The sequence below is a fragment of the Labeo rohita genome, chromosome 22, assembly GCF_022985175.1.
Source record: "Labeo rohita strain BAU-BD-2019 chromosome 22, IGBB_LRoh.1.0, whole genome shotgun sequence".
Taxonomy (NCBI): Eukaryota; Metazoa; Chordata; class Actinopteri; order Cypriniformes; family Cyprinidae; genus Labeo; species Labeo rohita.
The window spans coordinates 10,184,923-10,204,214 of record NC_066890.1 but is presented as its reverse complement, the minus strand read 5'-3'; the positions used below and the strand labels follow the sequence as shown (position 1 = coordinate 10,204,214).

General features: G+C 38.1%; 1 protein-coding gene across 1 annotated transcript; it reads left to right on the top strand.

Annotated features, from left to right (window-relative positions):
- The first annotated feature begins 2,788 nt into the window (after positions 1-2,788).
- Positions 2,789-17,507, top strand: LOC127153168 (NLR family CARD domain-containing protein 3). The gene is made up of 12 exons (XM_051094125.1): positions 2,789-2,841; positions 3,266-3,430; positions 4,472-4,579; positions 6,933-7,040; positions 7,136-7,196; positions 7,353-7,557; positions 7,705-9,484; positions 11,361-11,534; positions 13,324-13,497; positions 14,991-15,164; positions 16,378-16,551; positions 16,655-17,507. The coding sequence occupies exons 2-12, from the start codon at positions 3,372-3,374 to the stop codon at positions 16,659-16,661; spliced, it is 3,024 nt and encodes a 1,007-aa protein (XP_050950082.1). The 5' UTR covers positions 2,789-2,841; positions 3,266-3,371; the 3' UTR covers positions 16,662-17,507.
- Positions 17,508-19,292: the final 1,785 nt, after the last annotated feature.

The window sequence follows — 19,292 nt, the reverse complement described above, 5'->3', positions numbered from 1 at the left end:
TCAAAGCTGTCATTCCTGAGTCAAGCAGAGTCAAAGCTGTCGTTCTTGAGTCAAGCAAAGTCAAAGCTGTCGTTCCTGAGTCAAGTAAAGTCAAAACTGTCATTCCTGAGTCAAGCAGAGTCAAAACAGATTTTCCTGAGCCAAGTCAAGCCACAGCTGGTCTTAGTGAACCAAGTCACGTCACAGTTGGTCTTCATGAGCCAAATCCAACCACAGCTGATCTTCACAAGTTAAGTCAAGTCACTGCTGATCTTCATGAGCCAAGTCAAGTCACAGCTGGTCGTCACGAGCCAAGTCAAGTCACAGCTGGTCGTTGCAAGCAAAGTCAAGTCACAGCTGGTCGTCGTGAGCCAAGTCAAGTCACAGCTGGTCGTCGCGAGCCAAGTCAAGTCACAGCTGGTCGTCGCGAGCCAAGCCAAGTTACAGCTGTCCTTCATGAGCCAAGTCAAGTTACTGCTGTTGTTTCTGAGTCAAGCCACGTCTCGTCTGACTGCCCAGAGTCAAGTCATGTCTTGTCTGACGTCCCAGAGCCCCGTCATGTCTCCTTTGTCTGTTCAGAGTCTCGTCACGTCACGTCTGATCGTCCAGAGTCAAGTCAAGTCTCGTCTGACCTCCCAGAGCCTCGTCACGTCATGTCTGCCAGTGTGATGGCGATCACCATTCTCAGTGTGTGGGCCGCACACTATGCTCCAGAGGTCTTGTCCGTCACCAAGTCTGCTCCAGAGATCTCGTCCGTCACCAAGTCTGCTCCAGAGGTCTCATCTGTTCACAAGTCTGTCCTATTGTGGTGGTTCTCAGCCCTGCCTGTCCCGCCAGCTCCGCCCAGGTTTTCTGCTCTGCCGGTCCTGCCTCAGTCCCCTGGACCGCCATATGGTCCTGGCCCTCCATCCCTCACCTTGTCCTGCCCCCGCTCCACCGCTCGCTTAGATTGTTTTGTGTTTGGAGCATCTGGAAGCCGCTCCTTGGGGGGGAGGGGCTCTGTCACGAACCTGTTCCTGTACGTCAGTCTGCTTGCCACCAGAGGCCGCTTTGACATTCACATCACACTGACTGTTACACCACACCCCGGACTACGTTCCCCATCAGCCATTGTGGCTATCACCTGTGCCCAATCAGAGACACTATTTAAACCCCGGACTTCCCTTCCCTTGTCGCCAAGTAATGGTTTGCATTTAGCACCAGTTGTGTGTTAGCAACTGTACAGAGCCAGTTAGTTCATTTGTGTTTTCTTGTCTAGTCTAGTCTTGTTCTTGTTCCTAGCCATCCGAGTCTTGAACTTACGCATTGTTATATCGTCTTGTCTGTTTCGCTGCCAGCCTTTTGGAACTCTCGCCTGTCTATCTGGATTACTCTATTGCCTTGCCCTTCGGATAACGTTCGCCGTGGATCGACCCTCGCCTGTGTTACGTAATACTCTTTTGTCTTGCTGTCTATATACCTGTTTGCCATTGTCTGACCCTGTCTGCTATGACCATGTCTTTGTCGATGTCCCTGAATAAAAGTTTGCAACTGGATCCGCCCGCTTCACGTCGCATCTCTCACTCCGTAACAGCATGCACCTATTTACATCTATTTGCGATTGACTTTTAATTCACGGATTACCTCAGGCAGACCAGTCAAAGACAGCCAGAGGGCCGGATGTGGCCGTACAATGCCCAGGTCTGGGCTACAACATGCTTTTTTAATGGTCACCGTTGTTGTGATTCTCACAATTCTTGATGTCTGTGTGTCTAAATTTAGATATATATTTTTTTAAGTTTTCATTATGGATTGTTCCTGTATCTCCAAAGCAATTTTGTCTCAAAACAAGAAATTATTAAACACACCCTGACAAAAAAAGCTCTTAACAAGCTATGAAACACACACATTAAGAATCAGCATATGAATCCCAACAATAATTACAATCAACAAAATAAACAGATAAACTCAGATCACAAAACATACTACTAAAACTCAGCACCAAAGTAAAATAAAAGCACATAGTAAGATGCTTAAGATGTGTTTTTTTTTTTTATCTTTCATAATAGTTTATTATCTCATTTTGCAGTTTCATATAGTCATCATGGTAACACTTTAGAATACTGTTTCTTACTGCATAACTAATAAGGAATTATTGAAGAACTAACAGGTAATTATTCATTAATGAAGAACTACTAAAGAAGATGTGTTAACTAATCAGTATATATCAGTATATAACACAATTTTATGATTGTGTTATGTAACAGTTAGCTAATCGATAACTAATATATTCTGTCATACCACTTGAAGAACTGCTATTAATTATATAGTTACTCTATCTAACTATCTATAAATTATATAGTTACTATATATCTATAAATTATATAGTTACTATCTTACTGTCTAGTTATTAAGTACTTGAGCAAAAGTACAGATACCCCAATAAAATAATACTCCAGTAAAATTATAAGTAGGCCTATTCATTTTCAAAGTTACGTGAGTATTTTTAAGGCAAATATCAGAAATATACTGATTAAACTAAGACCTCATAGAGCCGTGATGAAACTATTGCTTCAGAATGGATTGCATTTACACCAAACAAACAAAAATGCATTTTTTTGCCCTGGGCAAGGAACTTTTTTACTCTGACAAGTGAATGACTGACTTACTTTTCTGAAGGACAAGTTACTCTGGATAAACTTAGTGAGGCTGTTGCACGAGGAGATGGAGAAGAAGGAGAAGGAGAGGGAGGTGGGGCTAAGAACTGGTGAGCATAAAAGAGCCTTTGCATGTTTATTGCTTTATTGCATAAAGTCTGTTACTGTGAGGTCCACAGTCCAGCTTACAAGGAAATCGAGCCAGCCCTATAGACACCACTTTCAGGTAAGCAAATAATGTAAGTTAGCAAACTATATAAAAAATCATTCATTCTGAGCTTTGTTTGAAAGTTGTATGTTCGGTTAATGTAATGCACTTAATTTAATGTTTTATGTGATGTAACCATGATTGAAGTAGGTTAAACAAAATAAAACTAGAATTTACAGATAGAATCAGATAAAAATACTTCTTTAAAGCAACAACTACACATGTTCACTTTTTACAGTGAGAAACAGTGAGAAAAATCTAATATCACAATTTGACAGTATTAGGTAGCCAAAAACAGTCCAGTTTAAACTAAACCATTAATATGATTCACATATTTTGAAAAGTTTATTGCCTTCATTTTAAAAAGTGATTGTCTGAATTTGTGTTGATATATATGAGTGTTTGATTATGTGGAAATAATGACTTTTTTTTATGTGTGCAGGTTGTTACTGTTGACTGACTGTTGAGACAGAGATAGATTTGACAGATACATTCTGATATGATAAATCACTCTGCATCTGCATCTGCATCTACTTTTACATGAAACCATGGCCTCCAGGATGAATCTTGCAAAAACACATGACACTAAGACAAAGACAGTCAAGAGGTTAGAGAACTTAAATTTATGTTTTACATATTTAATATTCAGAAACAATAAATATCAATGAATTAATTAAATATTAGTATAAATATTTTATATACATTTCAGTCTGATTTAAAGTTCTGAATCAGAATTACCTGTACAATGTTGAGTCCAGTAAGATATTATGAGTTTGCATTATGGACTTTGTCACTGTTGCTGCTGGATGTTTCTGTATTAATCTGTGAAACAGTGAAATGAATTCAATGAAATTAGTTCATTTCACTCAAACAGTAATTAAAGATAATTAGACTTAATTGAAATAAGTTCTTTGAACTCAAAATGTCATTGCAGAAAGCTGAACTTAAAGTGTTTTCCACACTGTAAAAAAATTGTTACAACCTAAAATAATTTCTTACCCCAAAACTCCCTAAAAATGTTTATTTTAGTCAACTAAATATCCAAGTTGTCACTTAAATTAACAATAAGTAAATTAACATTTTAAGTTTACTAAACTTGAGTAAACTTGAGTCAATTTTGATTCAGCGGGGTAATAAATTATTTTAAGTTGACTATACTCATAGTATGACTTCAACATTTATTTTCCTTGTAGTCTGATGAAAAGCATGCTAGGAACTAGAAAACCTCATTACTTTAAGTTCAGCTTACTACAATGACATTTTGAGTTTAAAAAACGTATTTGAGCCCAATGAACTTTCATTATTATTCGAGTAAAATGAACTGATTTCATTTAATTCATTTCACTGTTCAGTTTTACAATATTTTTGTCTTTAATTGTATGTGACATGAATGAAAGGCACATGGGACAGTTTTTTTTTTAAAGAAAGATAACATTTCACTGACAACTAAGAAAAGCTTTGGCATTTCAATATTACTTAAAACTGATTGTCATGTCCTCAGTATTCATCAGAAAAAAAACAAACAAAAAAAACACCAGATTACTGTGAAAGCAATGGACATTTAAAAGAGTTTGAAGCCACAGAAGTAAAGATGTTTCTTTCAGAGCAGAGTAAGATTATCACTGTTTATATTGATGATGTTTTTCAGCCTGTCTGAGAATGAATCTTCTGAACCCAGCTGTGTGTCCATGAAGAGTGACCGCTCAATGGATCCTCCAGTTGTATTCAGTTTGAGAAATACGTCTGCTGATTTGAGGTGTTGTTTAATTTATAGTATAAGACATATAATATGACATTAATTCATTTACTAATGTGTATTAAATACATTTATACATATATACATACATTCAATTTAGTAAAAAAAAAAAAAAAAAGTAGTAATGAGAATCATATATATAGTAAAGAAAACTTGGACTCAGTTTTTAAGGTTGGTGTGTGCATGTGTATGCATGTGATTACTTGAATGTGCGTGTTCTCTTAATAGAGATATGCCTCTTAATAGAGATATTCAGAAATTTCGAAGTCATCTCAGTTACATATATGTAACCCTCATTCCCTGAAGTGGAGAACAGAGACATTACCATACCGATGAATTGGGATGTCAATTACAGAAACCAATCTACTTCGAGTGTAACTAAACAAGTCAATGTATATTGGCATGTGATAATTGCATCCAGCTGCTGCTGATCGCAGTGCAAGTATAATTAGGCAGCAGGTGCAATGCAGATTTTCACTAAGGAGCCGAGCCAGTGACCCGGCCACTCAGCAGCTGTGGTGACCAGAGGTGACGTCTCCGTTCCCTCCTTCAGGGAACGAGGGTTACATATGTAACCGAGATGTTCCCTTTCAGTCGGTCACTCTCAATGTCACATTGATACAGACGAAATTGGGATTCCTACCAAAGCACCATGGATGCTGCCCCTTCCAGTGTCCCGTGCAAGACTCCTGTGCCCCTTGTTAGAATATAGGCCAGGGCTGCTATATTGTGGAATTTACACTATATTGTGGATCCACTTAGGCCAGTACATACGGAACCCAGCTCTCTACCGGTTCTCACAGATTCATTAAGTTCATGGAATTCCCCTGCCGGCCTCCGTAACAAATAAAGGGCTGGTCTGAGGTCCTAAAGCTTTGTGTCCGGTCTACGTACCATCTTAGGGCTCGAACGGGACAAAGCAAAGCTAGGGCTGGGTCTGCTTCCTCTAGGGGCGGAGCTTTCAGGCTCACCACCTGATCCCTGAAGAGATTAGTGGGATCCGTGGGCATATAGCCAGGCCGGGGCCTCAGGATTACCTGGGAGTCAGCAGGCCCAAACTCTAGGCACGATTTGTCGACTGAAAATGTGTGCAGGTTCCCTACCCTCTAGATGGAGGCCAGTGCAACCAGGGTTTTCACTGATATAAACTTAAGTTTGACTGACTGCAAAGGCTCAAATGGGCCCTGCTGTAGTGCTCTGAGCACTAGAGACAGGTCCCAAGAGGGTACAGAGGGCGGCTGGGGAGGATTTAGCCTTCTCGTCCCCCCTGGGAACCTGATGACCAGGTCATGCTTCCCCACTGACTTCCCTTTCCAACCCTTGCTGCAGGAAGGACAACATGACAGCATGACAACACCACTCGTGAAGATGTGCTTCTGCATGAGCATCTTGAACAGTAGTCTGTGAAGAGCCCCTTTCAAGATGCGCAGATCCGAGATTGGTCTAAGCACTTTCAACCACCTAGGTGGCTGCCCTCGGCAATGAGCAGGCTGAGGCGCTGCCAGGTGGAGGCAGCAGCTGCACGCTGGGATAGGAAGTGTTTGATGGCCTCAGTCTGCTTCTGTGCGGCAGAGAATTGCTGGTCGAAGAACATTGCAGAAGGGGCCGGTCTAGAAGCACATCTTGTTGAGAGGGGGGCAACAGCTTGCCCGTCCATGTGCCGTCCAAGTCTCAGTAAGCTCGTCATGCACTTCCGGAAAGAAAAGTACCGTGGTGGGACCCTGAAAACCAGAGCGAGCCTCCCTGAGATACCAACCATCCAGCCTCAAAGGCTCGGGATACAGTGGAGGTTTCCACTCGAGCCCGATCCACTTTGCGGCCCTGGCAAGCATAGCCATCATCTCCGGATAGAGGGTGGCAGCGCAGCCAGATCATCCTCCCCTTCAGCCACCATTAGATACCTTCCTTGGGCCAATTGCGTGGACCTTACAGTGATAGCACTTGACTGGAACTTCAGTATATACTCAAAACTAACATTACAGAAACTTTGTAAATCTTACAATAAAATAACATTAAATACTAACTCATATTGCCATGTTAATCTTGTGCAAAAACAGACAAAATAACACTTAATTTCAACATTTATTTTCCCTGTAATCGGATAAAAAGCATGCTAGGAGCTAGAAAACTCAATCACTTACAAGTTCAGCTCATTCACAAGTTCAGCTTACTACAATGGCATTTTGAGTTTAAAAAACTTTTTACAGGATCTTTGTCTTTAATTGTATATTGCATGAATGAAAAGGCATATGGGATAGTTTCATTTTATTTACAGAAAGAGAAGCTGTTTCTCTCAGAGCAGAGTGAGATTATCACTATATATATATATATTTATATTGCTGATCTGTTTCAGCCTGCGTAAGAATGAATCTCCTGAACCCAGCTGTGTGTCCATGAAGAGTGACCGCTCAATGGATCCTCCCGTTGTATTCAGTTTGGGAGATACGTCTGCTGATTTGAGGTGTTGTTTAGTTTATAGTTTAAGACATATATATGACATTACTTCATTTATTAATGTGTATTAAATACATTTATACTTATGTAAATTTAATTTAGTCAAAAACAGGAGGGATCAGAATCATACATGGTAAAGAAGAACTTGGACTCCATTTTCAAGGTTGGTGTGTGCAATGTGTATGTACATGTGTGTGGGTACCAACACAATATGCCTCTTAGTAGAGATATTAAGAAATCTATAAATCCTTCTGTCAATTGTATATCATCATAAAGTTAAACTAAAAGTTCATTGTTTAAATATTCACTATGATTTCAGGAGCTTGAACAGAAAATCATCTCTGTGATGAAGAGTGAGTTAAAAAGTTTTAAGAGACTACTGTATCCAGATTACCCAGAATGCTCTGAAAGAGACCATTATGATAATGAAGGCCATAGCAGAATCAGAGAGGGGCTTTTTAAGATCACACTGCACTTCCTGAGGAAGATGAACCAGAAAGACCTCGCTAACAAACTACAGACCAGTAAGAGCTCTGGATCATCAGATTATTGTCTGTGTTTTGATCAAGAATTTTTCGTCACTAATGTTCCTAAATGTCATATATATGTTTTTTGTTTTGTTTTGTTCTGTTTTAATTAAGACCTATTTTTAATATTTCTTGAATTGATAGAACTGATGCCTGTGTATCAACAAAAACTCAAATCCAGACTACAGGATAAATACCAGAGAATCAATGAAGGAATGTCCAGTCATGGAGACTCTGCACGTTTGAATGAGATCTACACAGAGCTCTACATCACAGAGGGAGGGAGTGGAGAGGTTAATAATGAACATGAGGTGAGACAGATTGAGACAGTGTCCAGGAGACCAGAGACACAGGAAACACCAGTCAACTGCAATGACATTTTTAAACCCACACCTGGACAAGACAAACCCATCAGAACTGTGCTGACTAAAGGAGTTGCTGGAATTGGAAAAACAGTCTCTGTGCAGAAGTTCATTCTGGACTGGGCTGAAGGAAAAGCAAATCAGGATGTTCATTTCATATTTCCACTTCCTTTCAGGGAACTGAATTTGATACAGAAAAATCTCAGTCTTGTGCAATTACTAAACCACCTTTACTCAGAAACCAAAGAATTCAAATCAAGTGATTATGATGACTACAAAGTCATGCTTATATTTGATGGTCTAGATGAATGTCGACTACGTCTAAATTTCCAAAACAATCCGAGCTTGTCTGATGTAACAGAATCAGTCTCGGTGGATGTGCTGCTGACCAACCTCATCAAGGGAAATCTACTTCCTTCTGCTCTCCTCTGGATCACCTCTCGACCAGCAGCAGCCAATCAGATTCCTCCTGACTGTGTTGACCAGGTCACAGAAGTACGAGGATTCAACGACCCTCAGAAGGATGAATATTTCAGGAAGAGAATAAATAATCAGAATCTGGCTGAGAGAATCGTCACACACATCCGATCATCAAGAAGTCTGCACATCATGTGTCACATACCAGTCTTCTGCTGGATTTCAGCCACTGTTCTAGAGAGGATGATGAGTAAAGCAGAGAGATCAGAAATTCCCAAGACTCTCACACAAATGTTCACACATTTCCTGATCTTTCAGACCAAACTGAAGACTCAGAAGTATGATGGTAAATATGAAATTGATCCAGATCATGCTAAAAAGACTATTCTGTCTCTAGGAAAACTAGCTTTTGAACAGCTGGAAAAAGGGAACCTGATCTTCTATGAGGAGGATCTGAAAGAATGCGGCATTGATGTCAGAGAAGTGTCAATTTACTCAGGAGTTTGTACCCAGATCTTCAGAGAGGAGTTTGGACTGCAGCTAGGGAAGGTGTACAGCTTTGTTCATCTGAGTATTCAGGAGTTTCTTGCTGCTTTGTTCAAGCTACTGTCCGTTTCTGAACAAAACACAGGACTAAAGAACATGTTCAAGTCACGTGGATCAGATCTTATGTTCATAACCAATTTACTGAAGGAAGAAGTGGACAAGGCCTTACAGAGTGAGAACGGACACTGGGACCTTTTCCTCCGGTTCCTTCTAGGTCTCTCACTAGAGTCTAATCAGACTCTCTTACAAGGCCTCCTGAGAAAGACAGTAAGCAGCTCTCAGAGCAATCTGGAAACAGCTACATATATTAAACAGAAGATCAGGGAGAATCCCTCTCCAGAGAAATCCATCAACCTGTTCCACTGTCTGAATGAACTAAATGATCGTTCATTGGAGCAGGAAGTCCAAACATACTTGAGCAGAACAGGTGCCAGTCGTCTCTCTGGGGTCAAACTGTCTCCTGCTCAGTGGTCGGCTCTGGTGTTTGTGCTGTTGAACTCAGAAGAACAGCTGGATGAGTTTATTCTGAGTAAATATGATCCATCAGAAGAATGTCTTTTGATGCTGCTGCCGGTGATCAAAGCATCTAGAAAGGCTGAGTGAGTATTTTACAGTGTCTTTGTCTTATTGACTTATTGTCTTATTGACTATTTTATACATTACAGGCCTGTGTTTCTCTACAGTGTTTCTGTATATTTTGAGCTAACATCTTAGAGCACTCTATTATTGACCTGATGGGTTGAATCAAGTGTGTTTGATAGGACGGATTCATTCAATGCTCAAAGTTGGGATGCCTTCATGAACAGGCTTGTAATGCTTTGATATTAAAACTAGGGAAAAAGTGAATGATTTTTAGTCAGTGCCACTCGTGAAATAACAGATGCACCTATTAATACTGAAGCAGATTTGAAGATAATGAGATAATTAAGTGATCATTTAAGTGCTGATTGAGTGATGAACGCCTGCTGTTAACAAGCAGAATCACTGAAGAAAAAAGAGAAACAAAAAAATTACAACTGACTTCATCCACAGGCTTAGATGAAATCAATTGAAATAAAGGATAATGGGTCAAATTTATCATTCTAACATACAAATGAGTGCAGATCCAAGCACACAAATCAACAGAGTTCACATATGATTCATGTAACATTTGCATCCCATATGCACAAAAATGTTTGTTTGGGCACTGCATGCTGATTTTAAATTGAGCAGTGTAGGTTTTATGTGTGGTTGACTGCATTTTAGTTTGATTAATGGCTGAAATGTCAAGTTAGAAAGGCTGATATGTGTGCATGTAAATAAAGCTAAAGCCCGAAAAAAAAAAGTTGTAACGAACAAAGTGCTGTCAATATACAATTCTCTGAAATTCTCAATGCTGTACGCAAGTTCAGGGTAACTCAAAAACTTGCATACACGAGTTAAGACCTGACATAAGATTTGAAAGTAATAGCCACTGCACACATCCAAATTGATAAATGTTTTCCATAGAAACGACAGTACGCCCAATTTTCTGACGTACGTTCATTTCATAAATAAGGCCCATTAAAGATTTTAGCAGAGGAGTATTAAACAATCCTAGAAACAGCATCACCAGCTTCACTTATTACTACCTTATTGACTTAATTTCTGACAGATATCTAGAAAAGCTCTTATTGACAATTTACAGAGGTTTAGATGTTGATGGGTACACACCACAAGAGAATCCGCTGATTTGGGGCCGATTTCTCTCCCTCCAACAATCCTAGGTAATCTCTTAATTATCTTGGTGGTTCTAAAGATTATCTTATCAGATTGTTCTGTGGTGTGCGGTGTGTTAAGAGTAGCTGAATCTGCTCGGTAGAACGTCGGACACGCTCCAATCTCCAATCGTAAATATTCAACATGTTGAATATTTCATAAATCCTGATGTGTGGGGGGGAACTCGAGGCACAGCACAGCAAAACAGATTCCCTTAATAATAATAAAAAAACCTTATACTCACTTCTTCTGGAGATGAAGCTGGATCATGAATGATTTGCATGAACATAGACAAATTTATGTAGACATAACTGGGAGGCGTATTCCCATTCAAAAGTGAAAGTAATCCTCTGTGTTTTCAGTGGCTCAGATATTGTGAGTAAATGATGACTGAAGAAATAATATGCCATGCACAGGACACATGCAAAAATGAAAGCTATTTAAATAAATTCTAGTAAATGCGAAATAACTGCAATGCTTGGGGAAACTGCTATACAGTTTGTGTCGCTATAGAGTTAGAACCAGTCAATGCGGTTTACAGGTTTCACAGGAAGAGAATGATGTGCGCCAAATGAGTTGTGAATGAAATAGCTCAACACAAGAACATGAGAAAGTTTTACTCAGCAAGAAAAAAAAATTGAGGATACATTGATTATATTTATTACATCTATGTTAGCAGTTAATTTAGACACGAGTCAAGCACTAATAACTTTATTTTTTTCTGTATATTCTCTGCAGTCTTTCCAATTGTCATATCACACAGGAAGGCTGTGCTGCTCTGATTTCAGCTCTGATATCAAACCCCTCACACCTGAAAGAACTCAATCTGAGCTATAATAAACCAGGAGACTCAGGAGTGAAGCTGCTCTCTGCTTTACTGGAGGATCCACACTGCAAACTGGAGAAACTACAGTGAGTGTAGTCATGTTGATATTGAAAGGTCTTTACTTGTATTAAGAAATATTGATTAAAAAATTTAACTCAATAAACTGCCTATTGCTAAAAAAGGAGAAACAGTATGAAAATACATGATGAACTCCTAAGATTCAGCAGTTATTTATAATATCATATTAGTGTTAAATAAAAAGCTTACAACTTTATAATTAAGTCTTGAACTGTTAAATAATTAATACAAATGTGATCTATATAATAAAATCATAATTAATTGTCAGTGCATACAGAATTCTCTCTCTCTCTCTCACACACACACACACACACACACACACAACTAAAAATTGAGCACTTTAGTGTTTTCTTTAATATCACAGCTACAGTGACAGCTAGAATCTAGAAATGCTTCTCTTTTTACTGCACACCAGTATTAGAGTACATAGTTTTCAGCCAAATTAATACTGAATGCAATTTCCAAAGGGAAATATAGAAATATATGAGGTGGCAAGGACGGCCTTTTATCTCACACTCAAGGTAAAAGACTCACCAGTGGCAAAAGCTCCACAATATTGATACAAATATTTCAACTAACGTAATACGTTTTGCATAATAAAATTTGTTCAAAAACAACCCCTTTGGCAATGTTTAAATCATATTCTTCTTTGATAAAATAATTTACTTTTATTAACTGAGCACATTGCAAAATAGGTTTATTTAAAAAAAAATACAGTAATTACATTATAAACAAAAAGCTTCTGAAAGATTATTACACTGCTTGAAGATCACATAATAATTAAGTATGGCTTTACGGTAGCCTTAATTAAATGATCTTGTGAGTGATATCATATTTTTAAATATTATTTTCAAAATTGTGATTATCTCCTTTTAGATTATTTTTATATTCCATTATTAAAAATCTGTTGATCTAATTACTTTGAAAAAAATTAACAAGAACTTTGTCTCAAAATATAATGCTGTAATTTTAATGATTATCATTTGCTACATAACTCTGTAATAATTTTAAATGTACCTTTTACATGGGTCCACCTTTAGCCCCATTGTAAACCACACACAAGTCACAAAATGTAAATGATCAAATAAAATATTTATAATTATATATTAATTATAAAGTGTGTTTGTATATATGCTTATAAAAACAAATAAATAATTACAAACTGACAAATATTTCTTCAATTCATAAATAACAGATTTACAAGTACTCAGTGGCACCAATACTTGAATATTTTAATCTGTTTAAAGAGTATTTATATCAGAGGGAACAGCATACATAAAAGCTACTTTCTAACTGTGTGTGAGAAAAAATAAATAAATAAATAGCCATGTCTATTTTCCTAATTTCCCTGCCCTTTCAACCAGAATGGTTGAAAAAAACATTAAAAAAACACCAGAATAATGTCATACAGAATAATATGTTACACTGTAATGTTACTCTTATTTTAACATTATTGCCTATATACAGTCAATCAATCAAAGTTGTCAAAATACAAGAACAGGTTTTGTTTTGGCTTAAGGTCTTAACTTCGATGTAAAGTTTTGATCCACTTAAAACGTTGACTACTGTAGTACAAAAGTTTTTAAGAAAGAAAATGAGAAACTAGTCCTGTATCGGGAATCATGTGGATAGAGAGCACTTTAATTAGTTTCTTGTCCTGTGCTTGTGCTTATGCCTATATCTCTGATCCTGATGTACAGAAAAAATTGTGCTCATACAAACACACAAACAAACACACTCCTACCCTTTAGCTTAAACACAATCTCAGAGCTCATTTATGTTCTTCACTCTCTGTAGGCTGTGGGACTGCAGTATTGGAGAGAAAGGTTGTGCTGCTCTGATTTCAGCTCTGAAATCAAACCCCTCACACCTGAGAGAACTGAATCTGAATGATAATAAACCAGGAGACTCAGGAGTGAAGCTGCTCTCTGCTCTACTGGAGGATCCAAACTGTAAACTGGAGAAATTACAGTGAGTCTTATCACATCTCAGTAAATATAAGGTTTTGAGTAAAAAGTAAATTACACAAATATGCGTTCTGTAGCTGAGGTTTTGTTTGTTGCCCTCCCACCCTCAGTGCTAAGTATATATGTGTCAGTGACTGGTATAAGCAGCTGCCATTAGCTAACATCAACACATATGCATGGGCTAATGTTACTATTACTGCACCAGCAACTACACAGTTATTGCCTTTAAAAAGAGCAACATGCAGCATAACATCTATGATCCTTGGTCTTCTCTTGGACTGAAGCACAGACTCTACTTTTCAGCCCAATGGTAACTCACAAAACAGAAACCCTTTAAACTCAAACAAAACATTAAAGACTAAGGGCCCTTTTTTAACGATCTAAGCACATGGTCTAAAGCACACAGCGCAAATGTGTTTAGGGCATGTCCGAATCCAAATGGTCTAAAAGGGTTATCTCTATTCTCTTAATGAGTCATGGGTGTGTTTTGGGCATAACATGCATTAAACCTACCAGAGTCTTGGGTGTGTTTTGGGCATAACATGCATTAAACCAACCAGAGTCTCATCTCCCATTCCCTTTAAGAACCAATTGCACTCGTTCCATGGCAGATTTGCCATTTTTATGGCGGAATTTGCATGAACAAAGACTGAGCACTTCTCCAGAGAGCAGGGTTGTCGCCAAGGGGTGACATTTGTGGGCCATGCCCACCCAAACTAATTACTGTGCTTCCCCTTTCCATCCTCTCCCCTCCTTGCTGAACATGATTGTTTTTTTTTTAAAGCAAAACAGAAAAACCTAAAAACCCTTACTGGCAACTCCTAACCACTTGAGAGCTCTCTTGAGCTGTCTTAAATAACTGGAAGAGTAAAAGTGATTCTTAGATCAAAGAAATTTGATAACTTGCTTTTATACTTTAGTTTGAAAGTAGGAGTAAATTTCATGAATTCTTAGCACTTAAGACTAAAATGGCACTTTGAGAGGCTTGATAAATTTGGGCCCTGAACTTGTTCTTGAGTCGTTCACATAATTCATGGAGTCCATGACAATAATGTAATGATGCATGAAGCAATGCTAACTCACTTTCAAATCAGGCAGCTTATGATTAATGTTGTGAATTCACATGTTCACAAACCTGAATGAATCAGAGGTGAAGTCCGTAAGGGGAACGAATTCCTCTTGCTAAACTCCTGATTGCACTGTTCCTAATAAGATGATAAAGTTTTGTCTGCTGAATTCACCATTTAATTAGATATTGAGCAATGCAAAACCAGATGATAGTACTGAAGGACCTTGTATATATGTATGCCGAGATAGACATCATATTCTGATACACAGACTTGGACCAGCTTGAGAGTCAGCTGATGCAAGCTTGACTGACTTTCACGTCAGACACATTTTTACTAATGAATAGTGTTACACTGTATCAATAACAAACCTTTAAAACACATGACTATTAATTACTGATTTTATCTGTTCTTCTCTTTCTCTCTGCAGGCTGTGGAACTGCAGTATTGGAGAAGAAGGCTGCACTGCTCTGATTTCAGCTCTGAGATCAAACCCCTCACACCTGAAAGAACTGAATCTGAACAATAATAAACCAGGAGAATCAGGAGTTAAGCTACTATCTACTCTACTGAAGGATCCACACTGTAAACTGGAGAAACTAGAGTGAGTGTTATTATATTATTGAACACAAAAACTATATAAATATACTCCAAACAATAACATTTTATGTTAAAAGGATAGTTCACCCAAAAATGAAAAATCCTTCATCACTTTACCTTTAAGTAATTTCAAAACAGTATGACTTTCTTCTGTGGAACATAAAAGAAGATATTTTGAGAAATGGTTTTGTTCACAAAATGGAAAGCAATGGTACCAAATCTTTGGTTGCTAACAATGCTGAAAATATCATCCATTGTGTTTCACAGAAGACAGAAGGTAATACAAGTTATGAAATGCAGGGAGGTAAATTTTTATTTTTGGGTGAACGATTCCTTTAAGACTAAAAATGTAAATGATCAAATACAATGATTATACTGAATGTGCCCAAGCCAAATGTATTTTTATATACATGTATAGGCCATTAAATAACAAAGTACATAAGTGTAAGCCAAAATGAAACATACAGATAAATAATTACAAAAATTACAAATTGACAAGTCTTTCTCCAATCCATGAATAACAGATTTACATGTACTCAGTGGCACCAAGCCTTGTACATTTTAATATGTTTATATAAGAGGCAACAGAATACATAGATACAAGATAGGACAGGATAGAACAGACTAAAAGCTCAAGGATGAAAGGAGCAGTAGGCACATCATCTAAGACTTTTTGACTTCTGTCTATCGCAGACTTACCAAGTTGTATTGAAGTGACCTAACAAACTATACATTTTGTTCTGAACATAGAGCAGGCAGTTGACTTAAAGGCATAGGTTAACCTTGCACTATGTGACTAAGTGCAGACTGGCGAGTTTCTGATCATGAGATCCACTAACTCCGGCTGGCGTGAGACTCAGATGCGATACTGGGTCCCTGATGAATAAATAATTGAAACTAGGATGTCTAGAATAATCAATATTATTAATAATAATATGTCATAGTTATACTATAATGATACTCTTGTTTTAATATTATCACTTATATAGTATTACGAAAGGTTTGAAGAGTAAAGATGATAAAACTAATTCAGTATCACACTTGTGAATCATGTGCATTTAAATTAATGTCTTAGCTGCTGGTAAGTTCTCTACAGCACAGGTCTTGGTTTATAGAAGACGTTGTGCTCATACAAACACACACACACACACACACACGCATGAAAAATCTGACCATAAAGCTTAAACACAATCATTCATGTTCTTCACTCTCTGTAGACTGTGGCGCTGCAGTATTGGAGAGGGAGGCTGTGCTGCTCTGATTTCATCTCTGAGGTCCAACTCCTCGAACCTGAGAGAACTGAATCTGAAATATAATAAACCAGGAGACTCAGGAGTGAAGCTGGGCTCTGCTCTACTGGAGGATCCAGACTGTAAACTGAAGAAACTACAGTAAGTTATTCAGTGCTTTTATAGTAAGCTAGTCAATGCTTTTATTTATTACCTTGTATTAAAGCAGATCTTAGTGTATTTTATTTTTCTCTATATTGTACAGTATTTGACAGTGGAAACTCCACAAGCTCCAAACAAGTGAACCAAAACAACATTATCACCTGGACAAAGGATTTTTGTTATAAATTTTTATTCAGCCAAGAGTTTTTGCTCCAGTCTCATGGGAACTTTTTTGGCATACTAATCACACTGTAAAAAATTGTGTGTGAAATTACGTTATATTCCAGAGTAAAAGCTGCATTAACTCCCTGAGGTTGATGGTCATGTCGTATCAGTATCAGTGTCAGTATCAGTGCAAAATACACTAAAATACTTATCATTTTTGATGATACAGATATAAGCAATACATTATTGTCTATAGAAAGCTGTCTACTTTTAAATGAAATTAGAAAACATGCTGAAATCAAATGTTCTGTAAGTAAGTCATTATCTGTAATGTGTGCTATTCATACTATAATCATCCATGTGAGAACACCCATATTACCTCTGTAAACAAAGCATGAAGATTCATCAAATTCATCTCAGCTAATTTTCATTTCTGGAAAAAGACTCGTTGTGAGAAATACGAGAGAATTTACCTAGAAGAAGAAAGTGATGCGACGCGCGGCTTGACCCATTGGAGGCTTTCATTCTGATGAGTTTATTGCTTGCATTCGTTGTTGTAATTGTTAACATTGACACATTTTACTAGTTAGACTTTTCCCAAAATTCCTGACTACATGTATGAAATCAAATGAAACATTTTGAAATATGTGTCATGTCATTGCATCTAAAGGTCTCACAATGTCATCGTTTTATAATGTTCTATAACATAACAATGCAATATAAATGTAATATGACTGTTTACACTGCAATATTAGTGATTGTTAATGTTATAATTGCTCCTGATATCACACGGTAAGTGACTGTTCAAGTCTCAGTGTTTAGATCAGTGTGCTTAATAAAGTGTCTTTGACCTTCACTGTTTATTTTGATTATACTGTGTTGTAAATAACATACAAATAATAAAAAAAAAACATTATTTTAATGTTTCCAGACCTAAAAGCTATGCCTTGACCCCTTAACAGCTGCTTGATGTGTCTAGTCATCCATGGTTTACTGTTCTGATAATGTCTGATCCATTTCTAAACAGTAACATTATCAGTACAGGTGTAAATATAAAGCCCTACAGTTGTGAGCATACGCTGGGGTGAGAAATAAGGAAAGGTGGTCAGACTGGCCCAGGTGACGGCAGGTATTTGAGACTTTATATCCTTCCTTGATGTTACTATATAAATGATCCAGTGTGCTTTGACCTCTCGTCGAACATGTAACATACTGACAAAATTTAGGAAGGACGGTCTTTATATTTGCACGATTAAAGTCCCCAGCTACAATAAAAATCCTGTCGGGATGCACACACTGCAGTTTGTTGATTGCTACATTAACATGATATATATTGTACATTATAATATAGGCCTGAACATGATAAGAATGTTCAATACATTTCATTCTAATAATATGTATGACAATGTGGTCATATAGTTCAAGTCCTAATGCAGCCTCAAGAGGGAGCCATGAGATAAAATATCACAAGATATTTTGACAATTTATACTGTATGTAGTAAACAATTAATTAAATATGTAAAATATGAATAATTTAAAAATAGATCTCTATTTTAAAACAAATCTAACACTGGCCCATATGGGATTTCAGAAATCTTGGTAAATTGCTTTAAATATTTATTGCCAAGCTTTATTCCAATGAATATTATTCAAAGAAACTCGTAGTTCAGTTTTTCTTTTGGGGTAACTTTTTTGTGATGAAAAAAAATACTGTTTAATATCCACTGCTTTTCAAAAGTTTGGTATCAGTTTTTTTTTTTTTTTTAGAAAAAAATAAAGTTTGAATGTGCTGTTTTTTGTTGTTGTTGTTGCTGTTTTTACTTTTTAACCTAATCCTGAAAAAGTATCTATCTATCTATCTATCTATATTGTGACGCAGTTATGGAGGAATCCGGAGACGTTGGATCCATCTGCAACAACTTTATTTTACACACAAACGATATCGGCAGGCAATGGTCAACAACAGCAGACTGGCGTAGTGAAGGCAGAGCAAACGGGGTAGTCAGAGTCCATGCAAAAGGTCGGGGCAGGCGGCGATCAAAGGGAATAGTCCGAGGAGATAGCGAGGGTCGATGAAGGGCAGGCAGCAGAGATTCACATACACGATAAACAGTCCGGTTGGCAACGGGTAAGCAGTCCGATAGGTAAACGCTCGGGATTGATAGCATAACTAACAAAACTTCGCAGAGAACTGGCGGGCGCGACGCTCTAAAATGGCCGACAAACAAGAGTGAACCGGAGGGACCCGGAACCGGAAGTGGAGCCCCAGGCACGGGATTGTGGGAAATGTAGTGACTAGAACTCCGGGAGAGGGCTCCCGCTGGCGGGGAGAAGAGGGAGCCACAGAGACCGTTCTTGTAACAGAGCCCCCTGCGAGTGCCTCCTGGCACGAGGAGGTAACCGGCGCCCGGGGTCTACCCCTTCCGCGGGGTCCCGGTCGATCTGGGTGTGATGCGTGGAAGTCCGTGGTGAGAGAAGGGTCGAGGATATCTTCGGCAGGTACCCAGGACCTCTCCTCGGGGCCAAAGTCCTCCCAGTCGACCAGGTACTGAAGACGACCCCTCCGGCGCCGGGAG